At 34.3% G+C, this 19,477-nt stretch overlaps 2 protein-coding genes across 3 annotated transcripts in view; one reads left to right on the top strand and one right to left on the bottom strand.

Moving 5' to 3' along the window:
• The window catches only part of LOC126850238 (endoplasmic reticulum aminopeptidase 1-like), a 286,545-nt gene that overhangs the window by 135,355 nt on the left and 131,713 nt on the right, over positions 1–19,477 (bottom strand). The window lies entirely within an intron of this gene.
• Positions 1–19,477, top strand: part of LOC126850251 (leishmanolysin-like peptidase) — a 242,140-nt gene that overhangs the window by 93,546 nt on the left and 129,117 nt on the right. The window contains exon 3 of the mRNA XM_050593060.1: positions 16,363–16,463. Within this exon, the coding sequence (XP_050449017.1) occupies positions 16,363–16,463 (101 nt within the window). The remainder of the gene's footprint in view (positions 1–16,362; positions 16,464–19,477) is intronic.

The following is a 19,477-nucleotide window of genomic DNA, read 5'->3' as shown; positions in this document are numbered from 1 at the left end:
CGAGAAGCGGCAGGAGGGGAGGGGAAGAGAAGGGACGTCGATGCCTCTCGTAAAAGGCATTCTGTCGCCGCGCGGGTGACGGCTTCGGTGGCGGCTGCATTATCGAGTACACGGCAAGTCGCGAGTTTACAAGTTAATGCATGTTAAATCGCTCAAGCAGAATCGACCGGCGTGCATAATGGAACTGTAACGTAGTCCGTGCGAGGTCCGCAGGGTTGTTTCGGGCCGTTCTGCGAGCGCCGTCGGTGTCAGGTGCCGGGGGCGCGAGAGGGAGAGAGCTCAGAGGTCGGCCTGTGACATTATTAACAGATACGACGTGCATGGACGCGGAGAGTTAACGTACAATGGGATGGATGGAATGAGGGTAAAATGAGATGGTGGAATGTTAGGGAAGGGATGTCGCTTAAAATGAAGGCATTCTCAAATGTCACGAAAATATATGAAATTATTTTTATGTTATACACATGATTTTTCGAATTTTTTACTTCAAATCCATCTTAGACGATCTACAATTGGCGAGAAAATTTAAGTTTAGATTTATTTGTAATTTTATATAATATATAATGTGTACGTTGCATATTTTATATTTCTAATATTTATTTTATACAATGTATAAAATTAGAATTTTATCACAAATTATGTATTATTTAAAAAATATTTTAAACAGATGCATCATTTAACGAGATTCTAGCACAAATGCAATATTGATCATATCTGACTTTGCTCATCTTTTACTATTTATGTCGGGTATGCAATATAATTGTAGAATATAACATATATATATATATAACAATTATAATGCAATCTCATGTTTCTGCGATTATAATTGGATAGCAGCAATTAAAGCTAGCAGAGAGATTGTTTTATGCAAATTGTTTAACTGTGATGGATTTATAAGTAAAGGAATTTATTATACGATGCATCACATGCATTTAATTTCTATTTTCATATCCTATTCGTGGCCTGGAAATTTCGAGCAATATCGTTGTGCGTGCGCGCGGGACCAGACGGCAGAAATGGCTAGATTGTTCGACTAACGACATTCGGTCTTGGCCGTTTCTACCGCGCCAAAATTCGTGTCTGGAACCCGTGAGCGCGCGTGACATGCAAATTGCTTTAATTTATACGGGACCTGGAGACACTGTTGTTTGGTCAGGTTGGCGACTGCCAGCCAGATTGAGGTGGTTTGGGTCCGGCGGACGTGCCTGAGCATCGATTGCCACGCTTCGCACCATACAAGTCGTATTCTATCACTTGAAGGAATCGCAATAGGATCAAAAATCGCGGAATAGTGGAAGACAAACAGGAATAAGGCGCTATTTGTAAAATATATTTGCTCTGTCATTGTCTTATAATCTAACGACATAAAATCTTTCCTTTCACTACTTCGTAAAATAAATAAGCATTTAAAAAACGTGCGAAACAATTATACTTTGTCTGAAATCGCAACGTATGGGCATTTTGTCCAAGTTCTTTTGCAAATTGCACTTCAATTGGAATAAAATCGCAAGAATTTGTTTTACATTGTAATTTGCTATATTATTTTTGTTTATCGAGATAATCAGTGAGCGATGAAAAACATTGCTTCTCTCAGTTCTCTCTTACAATTTATATCACATCACTATTAATATTAATATTTATATTAAAATTTATGAAAATATGATATAATAATACTTTGACTTGATAAAATATTTTTTTTTTTTTTTAATATTATGTATATGTAGAAATTCTTGTATATCCTATTACGTAAGAACAATTGCCAATATAGATGTATGATTCGCGTGTAAATTTACACACGCAAAGGTGCGTGCATGTTAGACACGCGGACGACATTGCGTGTGATGTTTTCGCTCCCGTGGTTGTAATCGACCACGATCAACCGAACGAGAGTGTTAGGTACCTGTACAAATTTCGAGTTTAGTGACCTTATAACCACATCGATTCTCACTTAGATCGATATCCTATAGAAACGTCAACCATCGCGATAATGGAGATAAAAGGTTTTCGATGTACTGACATTCATCCAATAAATACGAATGATGTTAAACTTCGAGTGACGTTTGATTTATTAGTATTGTCTTCTTTGCTCTGTGATGTTATGTTTTGTACTTACAATGACAAACAAAATTGTTTCAAACTATAATACAGATTAACATAACTAATTCGATATACATATGTAATATATTAACAATACATAGACAAATTATTTTTTCACAAATCAATGTATAAGATTAAGAAGAATTAAATAACAAATTTTGATATTTTATGATGAGCTTTTTATGAAAATAACTGACAGAGAGAGAGAGAAAGAGAGGGGGGGAATAGTTAATAATGCAGATGCTATGGTTATTTCACTAGAATGATACCCTCAAGGAACATTAACCTTTAGAGATTAACTGTCATGATAAAAAGTTCAGCAGCATGCCATTTTTGTGATCAACGCATACATTATTAAAATCAAGAAAATGCTTCCTAATAATTATTACATTTTGACCTATTTGCAACAGAAATGGATTGATTATTAGGAACTTTTATTATGTATATAAATTTTAAAGTTTAGTGAAGCTTGTAAAAGAGTTATTAGCCTCAATATTCACTGAAATTACATTAAAGAATTATAACTTTTGTAAGAGTTAACGAACTGATTGGCAAAATCCAATAACGGAGAGTTCAAAGAGAATCGTTTAAATTTGTCAGTTACTTCTATCCTTCCGGGAGGAGATATCGCATCTACCTTGATAACTGCATTTCGGGACCCAGGTGGGTTTTAACCGTTCAGTATGATGCAAAACTGCTTCGCGAAAGTGCATCCTGCAGCAGATCCTGAAATAATACGGTCGTAGAGCTTTTTACCGTTTGATGTGCTAGGTATGTGTGAAAGAGAGAGAGAGAGGAAACTATCAATTGCTTTTACATAATTCATAGTATAAACAACGCCGCAAACCGGACGAGCAAGAACTCGTAATATCGGAGATGCATCGCATGCTCAAAAAGATAGGCGATAGGTTGCTCGACGTTGAGAATCGACTTTGAGAAGGAGAATTGCCACGGTTTTGAGGGATTGACCGAGGCGTTCGTGTTGCTGGTGGTCGTCAATACTTTCCCGACTCTTGATATGCGCAATTTTATATGTGGATTTCAAGTTTATTGTCGAATGTGTCACAGATTATTTGCCACTGACTCGTTTCATAATTTTCAAAAAATTGCCTAAGCTTTTCGAAGCACGTTCTCTCTTCGCCATCCTAGATCCTTATCAATTTTTTCCGATTGTCAGAGAATAATATCTATTGCTAAAGAAGTGTATTTATTGCATGAGAAATAGTATCGATTTTTTTTTTTATATGTTTTATGTTTCTATTTATTTTGATTCGAAAGTTAACATTTGTAGTGAATATTTTATTTCATTTTTTCTGCCGCTTTCATTTCTCCTTTACTTTATTTAAAAAATTAACTATTATAATGTATATATTTTTGAATAGCATATATTTAGATAAATTTATCGGATTCTATTTTAAAATCCCTGAATTGCGGGACTTAATTACCGCAGATCGGATTTGTCTGGCTTGGAAGAAATTTTGGATTTCAGTTTAGAATCAAGAGCGATGGAATTACAAAATCCAATTATCGTAAATCTTGTTTTTTCAGTCGGCTGCGGAAGAATTTCAGACTCCATTTGGTCTCGAGACAGGCGATCGATCTACGTGAGGTCATAAATTTTGTTTTCCACGCTGGCCAGAGAGAGAAATTTATGGTACTATAGCCTAACGTTTGATTAACTCTCTAACTTAACATAGAATGCATCGTCAGGCTTATTGACCTGCGACTGTCATGCTATTGTTCGTTAAATCAACTTTTCTACAGTTTTGTTAATTTTAATGAATGATTTTATATAACATCATAACATCGATCATTGTCGTCGACAATACTAATTTATCAATTTTTATATTACATGTACATACATATTTGTTATATTCGTTAAAAAAAATAACCATTGATATATGTGACATATCCTATGAGTAACGTCGCCTATCAATTATCGAATAATCTGTTATCCCGCACTAATTGAGCCGACACCTATTACCGACCTAAAAATATTTGTATGCGCTTACATAATCTTCGTCAATTCGAGGGCTGTGGATTGACGTAGACTGTGCGATTCTAATATGTAATATATGCGGTGAATTAGTAAGAGGATTATGGTCGTACACAATCGATGAATTATAGAATTGGCCAAGCTCGAAAAGACATGATCAATATAACAAGCGCTTTTCGTAGTATATCTTGCTCCGAATGCGTATCTAGAAGATTAAATTTTTATGCGCGCATATCTGATAAAGAAATGATGAACTATACCATTTTTCACATTTAACGTTCTTACATTTAATAATAATAGAATTATGTATTAAAATTTTATGACATTTTTATTTTAAGTCTTTTGATTTGTAGCTCATAATACGCAGATATGATTAAAATAAAACGCATGTAAATAAATGGAAAAACTATTTTAAGTTATTTGTCAAATATTAAAATATTATATTATTTATATCTATTTACGTTGTTAGAATATTGAATTTTCACTAAAGATTTTACTTTAAATACATTTATTTGTGTTTATTTTTCTTGACTTGAAGCAAATTAAAGTTAATGAAACATCAATGAAAATGATTCGGCATGTATATATGGTGAAACTACGAGATTTTCGAAATACAAAGACGTGTGTTTGTAATATAGAAATAACATTTATTATATGAACTAAATTTTTGTTCCAATACGTGTTCTATTTTCAGAATATTGAAACTAAATTGGCCGAATAAATTTTGTGACCATGTTACGACATTTAAGGATCTTCTTATAATAAACGTGCGTTCTTTATGGAAAGAGAAAACGAGAGGTCATTGAATTTGTTTATATATATATATATATATATATATATATATATATATATATATAAAATCCTTATTGACAACTGTCTTTTGGGTAAATGATTTCTCCCTTGCCGATTTCATTTACTTGCGGCGGCAACGTTGCCTGTCCAAACACCCTTCATCCCGTCGTCTACCTTTTAATGGTCACTAGCTAGCTGCGGGGCTACTTCGGCGATCGCAAGCACGAGCGGCGCATGGTACCACCGTCTCGATTAAGCGAAACGGCTCTGAGAGAATTCACGGCATGTGGTGCAATATTGCTACGTGTAGATCACATCGTGCCAACTTGGAGGAGGCGGAGGTGGTGACTAGATTGTCGAGTAGTGGTTTAATATATGCTATAAACGACACAGGGTGTGTATATCTGTTTATATATATATATATATATATATATATATATATATATATATATATAATCAGATTTTTTAAGACTCTTTTATTGTTTTTAATTTTCAAATTAATTGGCAACATTTATATTTATAGAGAAAATTATGTTCAACAATATATAAGAAAATACCTTAAATAAACATCGAATCATTGAGCTATCAAATTGACTTGATTTTTGCAAATTGAATGAATGTGTATATATCTCGATTTATTAAAGATCATTTCGTTTGACTTTAAAGCTCGCGCGGAGAACGCAGCTAGACTGAAAGAGCATCTGCTCGAAATACCTTATAACATTCTCTAGGAGCATATATACACTTATATCCTCACATGTACGCGGGAATTCCCTGTCGTGTTAGAGCACAAAGCCCCAGGATGCGAAATTTATTTAGGGCTCACGCTGCACAATTTGCTACGAATTCGCCTCGACGTGCACGTCTGGAAATTTAGCCTCTAAGCAATAAGATGAGTGAGATTAATCAGATAACAAAAATTTTTCAACGATAAAAATATGAAGGTTTGAAGATAAACTAATTATATTATCATGATTCGAAAAATATCTTAAATTATTACCAATTATCAAATTTAAATTTCTCAAAATAATTAAGATGTTTACGTTACTAAAATTATTTTTCGTTATCTGATACATTGCAGATAGATATTAAATGCTTTTTTGATAAAAATATATAATTTTTACGTACCAAGACAAAATAACAATATCTTTATATCTGATCTTTTTTTAAAAAAAAAAGAAAGAGTAGAAAAATTTTTTAAATTGCATTTAATTATTGTATCTTATTGTGTATTTTTAGACAATTATTTTTTAAAGTTTATGATGCAGTTATAAGTCTGCTTCGTCAAACTAAAATAGTTTTATCGAGATATAAATTATACAAATCATTTATATATATTTTCTGGCATTTAAAAACGTATTTCAGGATTGTTCACGTAGACATTAACGCGTTTCTTAATAATAGTTTCCAAAATGGATGTCTTCTCCTACCAATCCAATTAACTTTATTTTAGTCTACCCTGTCACGCGAAGTCTAATAACTGCGCACTTATAGGGATATATGCGCGTTTGTATCCTGCTTTATCCTATCTTTATGTCTCTTCCATTTTATGTGACGCGCAGCAAATTAGTTCGTTAGTACCGGTTGCAATGTCTTGCATAATGGATTCCCGACATGAGCAAGATCCCTTCGTGTCTATAGTCGATTCAGCTCTCTGCTCGACTAATTAGCTTGCCTTGACGTAGAAATGCTATTGCACATATTATTTACAGAAACAATCGTGCAATATCGAGCTGATCGAGCATAAAGAACTCTCGCTTGCTGTCTTTATGCTTGCTTTTACGAAACTGCAAATTGAGCGCGAAAGGTGATATAAAGCAGTTGTTCTGTCAAAGCTCTTCTTGATAAGATTTTATTTTTGCATTATTATTTTTTGTCTTTTATAAAACAAGACTCATTTTTCATATGAATATATTTTGTTGCATTACTCCCTTTTATTTCGAAATATTTGTTCATGTTTTACGTCATTTTTATAATACAAATATATATAATATAAGATATGAAATGAAAGTTTCCTGTATGCGATCGCGAGAAGTAGATATTTATGTTTGTTATCTTGCCTTATCTATTCGATTTTATTGTAATCCTAGCGCAAAAATTACATGCCTCTTGCAAACTCGCAGAAAACGTATTACCGTCTTACGTAATTACGCATTATATAAATATAATATTAAATTTAACCCTGGAAAAAGATTCGCGCTTTGATTGAAGATGCAATGAGTTTTACAAAAATCGGGCTGACTCACTCTTAAGCTCGTGCTTCTCTTTCACATCGTATTATTCATCGCACGTTCATGCCATTCGTGCATTATGCATGTTTGCAGTAAGGTCGAAAACACGGTTGATCACACTACGGCGTACAGGCGTTTAACAGTCGCGCTCCGTACTCATGTGCTTTGTGTTAGATAAGGCATCGTGCGCGTATCTAATCACGAATGCGAGAGATGTCCGCATTCAGTACTATCGAGGGTAATAAACGTAACCGAAGTGCCTGCGGAATCAATTCGCATAAGACCCAGAGAGAGAGAGAGAGAGCGGCGTCTTGAATTCATCGGCGAACATCAACGATAGTAAATACGTCAGAGCGAATTCGCATGGCGAATACGCTATTAGCGGTTGTCATCGCCCTACGAAATGTCATTCGATCTTTCTGGATGTAATTCGAGCATTCGGTCGCGTGTATGTTCGGCGCATCAATTCCGAAACCGATATCATTTCGATGAGCGTAGCATTTGCATCTCGCATTCGTGTATGCGTACGTGAGATCTTGCATTTAACCTCGGACCATGCTTTGTGTCAGTATGTTAAATGTGAAATCTGGGAACACACGGCGAGGCGAAATGCTCGTTAACCATTTCTCCGCTGGTATATTTGATTTCCCGTACTTTAATTAGATTTTTTCCCATTTTTTTGCTTCGCTTATGCTTTTCTACAGAAAAGAGCTTTTTTAAATGGCAAGATTATAGTATTACTACGACTAAATGCATACATTTTGCTTATTATGACTAAAGCGCAATTTTTCCGGAATTAACTTTAGAGCATGTGTATTGTTATTACATTTAGTCTATTGTTAGTGCTTGTTTAAAAACTGCTACACATTACACGCTACGCATGTCACAAAACGATAACATTAAAAAGCGAGAATGTAAAAAAGAAGCAAATATATACAGTTTCCCATTACTTTAACTATGCGATTACTTAACTATGCGATTTTTTAGCGATGTGTTAAAAAAAACTCTGTACGACAGGAAATATGAGACATGTGAGTGCAACGAACCCTAGTCATGTACGCGCTACGATATTATCGCGAAAGCGAGCTACCCTTTTTTCCCTTACACGCTACTATAATGGATATCGAAATCATGTTAATGTCAGGCGATGGTATATGTAATTCAGTTTCTGTTGAAACTTCCGGATATTCTTTTTATCCCGTATCCACACATAAGCATTATTTACGAGAGAAATAACTTTATTAAAACACAAAAAAAAATATATTTATTTAAATTATTTATTTAAAATATAAAATTTATTTCAAACAAAAGAAGTGTCTTGTTATTCATTTAATACTTTTTCTATGTATTTTCTAAATATATAGATATATGTTTTAAAAATTAAAATTACATATCTATTGTATATATAAATCTTAATATATAAAATATATATATATTTATTCGAAATTAAATCGTTTGGAGAAAAATATATTTACAGTCTAGACATTTAATTAAATTTTTACTTTTTAATTTATTTAAATGTTAAAATTTTAGGCAATCAAAATATATACAAAAGAGAGTTTTAAATATCGTCACCGTAGTGACATTTTCAAGCGAAAGTTGTATAACATACAGAAATAAACCTTTAACTGCTCGTACATTGTTTTGTAACTCCTGTCGCTCGGGCAAAAGCTGAAAACCTGCTCTAATGATTTTGCATTTAAACGAGATGGTAGAAACAAGTTTGCGGTAATGGTTCCTTAAGTGGCATTTCAATTGTTCAAACGTACCGTTTCGGGTAGATTATGTACGCGTAATTTCGCCGAAAAGTTTAATATTTTGCGCAATGGTAGCTCGAACATTGATGCCTCTCATACACATATGCTAATAACTTTCATAATACAAATAATTTTATGCAATAGAAAGAGAAATATACTTAGCTTATTTTACACATTATATTTTTTGTGGCTATTAGAGTTGTCACAATTAAAAAATATTTGAATAAAATCATGTACGTTTATTTAATAATTTATACAATAAATGTATTTTGTAGTTTTTCTTATTATTTTTGTGTAATAATACAACAACTAATAAGTTCATATAAATAGCGAGTGCGTATTATGTTTAAATATATTTACTTACCGATATCTTTGGCAAGCGATATTCTATCAAGAGATAACGCATTTTGCATGGCTATAGAAATTGCTAGCTATAATTTTGCAGATAACACAATGCAGTTGCATATTCATGAAGGAGCTGTACAAAATGCAATAGCCATTTATCTGTGGTTATATGGGAATCCAGTATTCCCAATCCTCGCAAATCCAAAAATCGTGAATGTAACCGCGCCGCAACAGTAATGCGTGCGGTTTGCTGATTTCAAAAACTTAATTACTCGTGTGAAATTTATAAGATATTCGCGGCGCACTTTTTTTTTTTTTCATACGAAATATTCAATCGCGCAACGTCGCGATTCTTAAATAAGCTACGACTAGGGAGTGTCTGGTCTCGCTGGAAATGCCTTTTACATGATACCCACGTTTTGCAGGCAGCGGCACAAGGGGGACTTCGAAACGACATCTTCCCTTCCGTATTCCCAATAGTAAAAGATTCCACGTACAAGCAATCGTTTCTACGTACACGTAGTACCTAAAAGTGCTTACACTTCCCCCAAATGCGTGCTCAAATTTTTATCGAGCTTATGCGGAAACGAGAGATCGAAAACATTTTGCTAAACTTAGGGCGAAATTTTACGTTTGATTCGTTTTAATTTGGCATACTTGTTGACATGTTGTAATAGATTTTTTTCTTAATTTCTTTGATGTTAAAAGCATAAATTTTGATTATGTTCATAAACTTCATGAGCTTGTAGCCATTATTGTACAGCACAATTTTAAAAAATTTAAGGCGGGATAAAAGATCTTTTTTATAGAAAATATGAGTTATTTTTATTATTTTTTTTTTTTACAATGTCAAAAAATCGATCATATTTATATTACTATTAAATTACGAAATTTAAAATATTTCAATTTTTCTATCAAGTTTATTCTTTACTTTAAAGGAAATTCTACAAATAACATGTTTTGTAATACTTTTTCTTCCGTTTTCCTTTAGCTTGACTTTATTTCAATGAGATAATTGCACTTTGTGCGCCCGTCTTTTCATTTGAAAGAATAGAACTTTTAATCTTAAACCGTGCTAAAGTTTCCCAAAGACGTCTGTCTTTTATCAGAATTACATTTTGCAGTTGGAAAACTCGGAATGGTCGATAATTATACCGCGTAAATCGCAATGTGCTCCATGTATTTTTTTTTTTCCCGCCGATTTCCCGAATATACTATTTCTTTTCAATGAGGGAAACCAAACACATCGAACGTAAATGCTTTTACTGCATTCTGCAAAATGCATGATTAAAATAGGTAACACAATACGTCAACCGTATTTCACAACAATAAACTCTAGAGATTCGTTTTCAGATATGCCGTATCAAGTGACATTCGAAACTATTGAACACGTATTTCAACGCGGCCGCGATATCGTATATATTTTCTCTACTTAAGTGCTGTTCGCAATGTAAAAGCGAAATTGATGTATTACGCCGACTATCATGTTCCGATTCGCATCGTGACCGCAATAATGCTTGCGGTGTTTCGGACAGCTCCCACTGCACAGCATTATGATCATGACAGAAACTCGAGAGCGGATAATTCCGCGTACTTGCGCGTCTTGTCTAGCGTCTAGTATTATCCGGTATCGGACACGCCTGATGATGACTGATGGAAGTCGGCTTATTCGATTTGTCGTCACGGGTGTGGAGGGGAGGAGAGGGTGAAAAAGTGAAGTGGATCGGGTGGAATTACGGGATTTCTGCCGTGGCGTCAAGCGGGGGAATTACCTCGTCTCGGACAACAATTAGTCCGGTTTCAAACTCTCTGTCGCCGTAACCGTTCTCCATTGTACGAGGAACCTTTTGCCGAGCCTGCGCGCGGCAGAGAAATAGGATTTTCCGCCTCTCCCTTAAATCTCATTTCGAACGGACGTGTCTTTTCCCCTATTTTCAGTGTCCCAACCCTGTCGAAAGGAGTTTTCTCTAGCAAGGGCATTAACTCGTCTCGATGTTGAGTCAGGATTTTTATCGCCATCTCGTTAGCTGAATTTGCGCGAATAGCTTCGTTAAAAAATGTTTAGCTTCCTACGCTTTAGCGCCGATATCAATTAATTCGAAGCATAAAGCATCTGCGATGTTAATTTCTTGTCAGCGATAATGAATTTAAGCAGGATGGAATTTTATCGTTTAAAGGACGCACATTGAGATGTAGGCGACGAAGTTTATCTCGCTGTCGACGGCGCTGCAGAGCACAAAAGCTATTCTCCAACGTGTTTTCAAAGTTCAGGGACTGTCTTCTGACAATCAGAATAAACGGAAGAGGAAGTTGGTGCGACCGGCAAGGACCTTGGCAGTTTGAGAACAACTAGTTACAAATGATAAAATAACAGAGCTCATTTAATCTCTCACTCGCGCGTTCCGTTAATTGACGAGAGCCAGCATTGTGTTTCTTGGTAGGCAAACTTTGGCTATTTTCCTTTCTCCCTTCGCGCTTGTCAGGAAAAACAAATCGTGCATTTCCGCGAATCGTTTCGCAAAATCGTGTCGATTTTGCACCTTTATTACTATTTAATTCATATTTGAATTGTAATGGATTTTCAATATTTTCTATGTTTCTACAAGATATCTAGGATTTTTTTGGAAATCTCGGATACATCTTAAAAGTTCTATCGAAAGTTATTAAAATTTATTGATTTTAATTGAAATAAAGTTAATTGAAAAAAGTTGTAACTTTTTTTCATATATAAAAACTGGCGTTCTATATCTTCGGATGCTTATTTTTTTTACACCAGAACTCTTTTTAGAACAAATATTAAAACAAATATTAAAACTTTTCGAGGCAGAAGTCAAAACTTTATGAATTACATCAAATTTCTAAAAAAAATATGTTGTTAACTTAACAAAAGCTTTATCTATTTTTATTATTCTGCAACTGCCTCTTCAAATATATCGCTAAAACGGCAAAGAATTTAATTAGGCATGATCCATTTGTAGAAACAATGCGATCAATCATTATTTCTTGAAGACTACATTCAGTTAATTAAAGCTATTCGAACCTAAGACTCGGAATAAAGGATCCCGGGAATCTCGAGAATTTGCTTGCGTTCTTCCGGTTCATTCTTCCACGAGGAATTTGTTTTATCGTGAGCGGCTAAACTACTTCCATAAATTACTTTCTCCATGCGATCAGATAATGTCCTCAAATTCACGCGCGCAACTTCCGCCGTAGATCAATCTCCTTGATTCTCTAACCCCGCTGGTTGGATGGGCGACTCGCACTACTTTGAGAAACTGCATTACATTAACGCCAGTTTTCGGAAACAGATTGTTTCGAAAATTCGCCAAATATATTCACAGTCCATAATTGACGACCTCAATTCATGGTTGAGATCTTTTCAAGCAATAATGTTTAAACTTATTAAAAACATCGAGTATTAAATACTATATCTCATTAATAAAATCATAGATTGCGCTTTCATATCAATCTAATATAAGATTTCTTATACAATACGAATTTGTAATTTACAATTTGTAATCGATTTTTTTTTTCTTGTCTTATATTGATATCACATAGCGTGATCTCTCTACATATGTCATCATACGTAAAAAATAAATTTTGGAACGATAAAGGCATTAAGTAAAAATTAGAGAGAATGGATGGGCAAAGCTAAATTATGCATCAAAATGGAACAATTATGCGGATTCAGGTCGGTATATTCACAAATGGTAATAATTAACAATTTATTCCTTGCCACATGTCAGAATTTTAAGCCTCGAGGTAGAGCATATACGAGCGATCGATTTTAGGCTATTTACGTTTCCATCTCCGCTTGCGTAGGACAAGCATAAAAATGTTACAAAAGTGCAGGGACGTGTAGGAAACACAAAATTTCCATCGTGCCGCGTGTAAATGCGGTACGACCGGAAAGAGATGGGTATATCACGGTAGACGGCTACCACGGAAATTGCCACCTGCCCAGTTTCCACGATCTTTTCATTCCCCGGTCCCTATTTCGACGCGTAGATATATGATAGATCAAAGTGCATCGAGATACTTTCTCGTCCAGAAAAGAAGATATGTGTATTGGAAATTTTATGTCCTTTGTTATGTTTATGCAAAACTTTATGCAAAAATTAGCAATTACTATTAAAATAATACATTAAAGCAAAATTTATTATAAATATAAGGAAATGTGAAAAGTATTCAAGTTAATTAGAGAAAATTTGAATAAATAAATACATATGGAATAGATGTTTTTCTATCCTTGCAAATGTAATAAGTATACAAGTTTTTTTTCTTTGAGAAGTGAATTATATAAAATTGATGATTCAATTCTTTTAATGTCTTCATGATCGATATATTATCGCATCAAAAAGAAGGCTCCTAATAGATTTATTAATCAGATGATAAATACTACGTTTACAATAGTTTGGATATCGTAAACATTTCTCCGATTTTTTCATTATTATATGAAAACGTAAATCTTCTTGAAAAACATATTATAATTATTTACTACATAGATTATATATATTTTTTTTAATTTTATATTGGCATTACTTTTCTGAATATTTTCTGAATATTTAGAAATGATATCTTTCAGACTGTTGTATGTGTACAACTGTAGCCACTTTAATATTGCCTCAGTTTCTAGTACCTATCTTTATCATTACTATCCCTATGCGGCCAGTGGACATAGTTGTGCAAGAGATATCGATTCTCTGTGGAAATCATCTTAATGTCGACTATTCTGGCTGGCTGTTGAATTAAGGTCAATATTCGAGATGGATGTGACATTTATATGGAATTTTTCTACGGGATATTCATAGATATCCATTTTCTTTTTTTTTTTCATCAATACTGTTCACTTTCTTAATCAGGTTATTTTTTTCTTTTCATTAGTCGTCAGACGATTAAATATTAGATAGATAGATAGATAGATAGATAGATAGATAGATAATTATATATCTAAATATATCTATAAAATTTTTCTTTGATTTATTACCTAAATGACACAATACGTATATATTAGAATCGCTCGATAAAAATTTCATTAAATTTTCACTATTAATAATTAATTCTATATTTTATTATGCGCTATCATATTTTATGTTTTTCCGTAAAATAAAATGATAGCAAACAAATACACATTATATCCAATTAAACGTTTCAACATAGAATTTTAGAAAATCTAAGGTAAAGATACTTCGTCGGATTGAAAAGTACACGCTGGCACGCGCGTCCTTTCGCGTATTATAACGGATGAGACCGTGGGTAGGAAAGGATGGAAATTAGGAACGGTCTAAAGTTTGATAATTAAGAGAGCACTATTCGCTAGAGTGGTTTGTAAATTACGACAGAGTGCGCGCATGGTTTAGCTATCGTTATCTTCTATATACGTGATGATATCTTGGCGCACTGCACGTTAACTTCGACCTTCGATCCGGTCTTCGTGGTCCTTTCCGTGCTCCTTGGCTGATGTAGTTAATGCCACTACTATCCTCTTAAGATATCGCATTATCACTAAGGAGCTTTCCGCGCAAGACGAGGAACTCTCTACAAGTATAAAAGTGGAGATCGGATTAAAACTTAACGTGGATCTTCGCATAATTGCATTTCTAACAAGCACACTGCCCATTGCGACGAAGCAGCGAACGGCGACCTTTCTCGATTACACGAAGTTCTATTAAACGAAGTGTCGGACGCAAGCCAGATCCTTATTGCGGCAAAAGCTCATTACAGAGTGACACGAATCCGCTATATAAATTAATGATATTTAAATTAAATTGATATATATCAAATCGATATACATCTGTTCTTCTATCTCATTATAATCAATTTTAGAATTAAAAAAATCAATGAACTTGTGAGATTTATGTAATATATTTGCTTGTGGTTATTTTTATTTATTTATTCTTGTGTATATTTACAATGAAAATGTCGATTTATTTATGAATTTGTTGCGCAGAATATAGTTTCGCTGCTCTTATGCCACTGGCACTGCTCAAATTCCCTTCACGCTTCTCCTATTCATTATCTCCGTTCGGTTCCGCGAATCTATCGCTCGCTAACTTCTGACTGAAGCTCGGCGGTGGTGAAGTTAACCAAAACTTATATCTAGTTTATGCACCTGTCTCTTCCCTCTTATAATCTCTGTAAACGCGGCTACGGCACCTTTGCCGCAAACTGCTATCCCTGCGAGCGCGAGATTGCAGCCGCTGCTGCGTTGTAGAATTCGCAACCTGAAGCATCGAGGAGCATATCAGGTTTACGCACCGCTAGCATCATAATACCAAGCTAGATTCAATAGTTCATAGTTAGCGCATCTTCTCCTAAGATCTGTCGGTAACGAGCTCAACTTTCGACGACCAATTAGAATAGACGCGAATAGACTTTAGCGTGAGCATTCGTGACCATACTAAACTCGAGTTTCTTGAATGCAAGATATCGCGTCTTTATGCGCTTTTACAGAAACTTAATTGGTTTTATTTACATTTCACAAACAGTAAAAAAAAATTATATATATATATATATATATATCAAACCAATTTGTTCTTCTATCTCATTATAATTAATTATAGAATTTTAAAAATCCATGAACTTGTGAAATTTATATAATATATTTGCTTATTGTTAAAAAAGTAAAAAAAAAAAACATTTATACCTTTTAATTGAAATAGAAATAGAAGCTAATAGAAAAACGTTGCATAACTCAAATATATTAGTGATGAGTAGGTATTAAATATTATATAGATTTTATATATTTTTATATAAATACAGAGATTGTTTGTAAAGTAATAGGGATATGTTAAAAAATAAATTAACGATGTACGAAGATATCTATAAAGATAATTATTGAATGAAAATAATAAAAATTAAATTGATAATAATACTTCACGACGTATTTTTTATTGCAGCTACTCATGAAGACAACTATATATTTAATTTTAGATATAATGACATATTCAGCTCATTGTGCTTAATTTAATCTGCTATTTATGCAAATGGCAGAGACGCAATTTATGAGGCAGACACTGTCGCGCTATTTTAACTACACTTTGCATTATTTTAGGATCTACAAATTTGTTAATATACGTACAGCTCTTGAGTTGTAGTTTAGCATTCTACGTAGAATCTAATCAAATTACGTCTTTGTTTCCAGGTAATCCATGGCGTGCACATCGAGCCGGCACATGAAGTAAAGAAACGTAGCATCAGTCAACCAGTTCGCATCCTACTATCTTACGACGAGAGCGTCTTTAGGTGAGTCAGTACACATTTGTGTCTACAAGATTCAACGAGATTTGTCGACGGCATGAAATTACAAAGAGTTAGAATCGATTATTCATTAGCGTACAAATCGAGTTTACCTTGCAAACATGACAACTGCGTTAATTATCTTAAGTGATATTCTCCTTAACGAACAATTGAAAATAGAGGGATATTTATTTAATATTAGTTTTAATTTTATTTATATGCAAATTTGCATATTTCTGCTCAGCATGGCGTAAAATATAAGATATTAAAGTGAGAAAAAACTTCACAATTATTTCTTTTTTTTGTCAAAATGAGAAAAAACTTTACAATTTCTTTTCTTATTCTAATTTTTTTAAATTACATTCTTGTAACAAATGTCGATAATATTCAAGAAAACCATCTGCAAACTTTTCAAGTACGTTTAAGCTTTAAAATAGTTTTTCAATTTCTTGAGTTATAATGTATGTACAGAACGATTAAAAACTTGGAGAAATAATTTTTCCGCTCCGAAAAGTATATTTTCATGCAATGAGTTTATACGCTTCGTAATTTCTTTACCTCGTAGTAATTAATTTTCTACATCCGCCTACACTCGCAGTTCACTCGAATAACTAAATTTTTTGTCGACGTCATCTTGTCATCACCCGCTTGCAGCGGGTGTGTCTAATCCGCTACGCATTTTATATAAAATACAGTAGAATCTTTTTCGGGCGCAAAAGTAATTTAGTAAAGTGCCCATAAATATTTTCTTTCTTGCTTAATTTTAAAATGCTAGCAGAAATTAGCTCGACCATATCACGTAATACTTTCATTACCGTACGACATTCTCGGGTTACCTGTCGCTTACTCGCGTCGTGAAAAAAAAAACAATACGATTCATCGTCTCTTTCTCTTTCGCGAAGGTAATTTCTATCCTTAATTGGTGCCGGTGACATTATTTCTAATGTGCGCGAAAAAAGATTACCGTAATGTTGTTAGCAGCTTCTTAAATGTTTATTTCGCGAATATTTATTTTATCGCATTTGCTGTTTCTGAGGAATCTTGCTTGAATCAAGAGATGTCTAGCGTGAAAAAATTTCATCGTGAGTTTCAATATTGCTTAGCAGCGTCTTGAAGAGCTACGATAATGGAACACCGGAACGGCGTATTTTAAGTTATTATTATTTGTATTATTTTCTGTGCAAAGTTCTGATATTTTTGCCTCGGTTATTTCTCAGATAGCACTCTAGAAATTTAGATACATTGTGGATAATCTTCACCGCATCTCTTAGCGTCTTCTCCCGCAGTTCCTGTGGAAGGTAATGCGTTAAGGCCGTAATAGCTGGAAACATGATAAGCAAAGATACGGTTACTGTGCTAAACGACGATTCCGTAGTGGCTGGTGTGAGATAATATCAGGATAGTATATGATATTACCATTAGCACTTCATAACGATGCTTATGCATTAATAAACGACTACTTTACTTGGATTGCAACTTACATGATATTACGTATTTTTTAAAGATAAACACTTGAGATTTTATCTATAAATAAAAATTTATTCGTATTTTTTTGTTAACAAAAATTTATTATTAGCGAATAAAAGTTTACTTTGTTTTTCATTTCCGTGCGATTTTATCACGAGTAATTCCCTTCGATTCAGAATAATCGTTACATAAACAGCGCACGCTCTTAGAGTCTCATAAAACAATTAATTTTATTGTCGCGCTCGTTTACTATTGCGAAGGAGGTAATCCTGCGTCACTGTCACGTTGTTCTTACCAGTCGCCTCGATGCTATTAATTTTTGAAATAATCTCGCTTGCGCGTGAATTCGAGTAGCATCTCACAGCTTCGATCTCGTACAATCTCGGAAACGTTTTCGTTCTCGCGATCGTCAGATAAGTCGATGTACCGACGTGTCATGGAGTGCAACGCGGCGACGTAAACCGTTACGAAACGACTATTGCGAACTCCTATCTTGCCGGCGATTCACAGACCATTGACCCTGTTCCCCCAAGTTTGATGTGGCATGTATATAGGCGGTATGTTCTTTCTCTCTTTCCTTATTTTGTCGTCGCAAATGTATAATTATGTTTTCAGTCTGACGCATATATTAACGATACGCGATAGCTCGGCTCCGTGGTAGCTCGGCTGGAAACACCGTCACATTATGTCGGTTGTAACAAGGAAGGATCTCCATCGCTTTCCCTGAGTTTGCCAAGACTTCTTAGCGTAGTTTTTACACCCTGTATATGTATTGTGCGCGCTATACGCGTACTTGCATTACTTGGATTGGAAGCGCAATCCGAATAAGTATGCGCACGCGTGAGTTGGCGAGTCTCGTTATTCCGAATTCGGGAGAGAACAAATTTTCATTATTGCCTTGAGCAATAGAAGGATTATAATGAAGAGCTTCGCAGAAATAAGATACGGCATATAAATTTTTATTTGCGATAATCGAGGGATAATCGAAAAATATGACTGCAGATATAAGCGTAATAATCCAAAAAAAAAAAATGAAAGAATTCGAACTCAGACAAAGATAACTAAGATGTTACTCGGTTGGAAACCGAGAGTGAACACCCGAAATGTCATTTCGTATGGCGATGACGCGGTTTGCATAGGACTTAGTTTAAAGCGTCGACCGGGAGGCGACGAAGCAACTTTTAACTTTTGAGAGCAAAAGTTCACAGCAGTTGTTAAATGCCTCTGTGGCACTTGCTGAAACTTTTCGAGTGTCGGCCCCCTGTAAGTTTCTACGTTGCATTAACCGCGCATCTTGTTCTTTAGACATGTATTCATCTGTAAACAAGATTTTGGCTATGCTCAAAGGAGGCTTTTCAGCGTAAATATTGTAATATAATTTCAGCAACGTCGCTGAATGTGACGGTTACAACAGACACTCAAAGCGTTTTCGGATCAGCTGATTTTAATAATATTTAGCCTGTTTATTTAATATCTTTTCATATTTATTCAGTCTTTTTGATGTATGTAGAAGTCATATATTTGCTGCATACGTGAACAACTTTAAAAGTCGG

Source organism: Cataglyphis hispanica, chromosome 6, assembly GCF_021464435.1.
Source record: "Cataglyphis hispanica isolate Lineage 1 chromosome 6, ULB_Chis1_1.0, whole genome shotgun sequence".
Classification (NCBI taxonomy): domain Eukaryota; kingdom Metazoa; phylum Arthropoda; class Insecta; order Hymenoptera; family Formicidae; genus Cataglyphis; species Cataglyphis hispanica.
The sequence above is the reverse complement of the archived record's forward strand: the minus strand, read 5'-3'. Positions and strand labels throughout refer to the sequence as shown.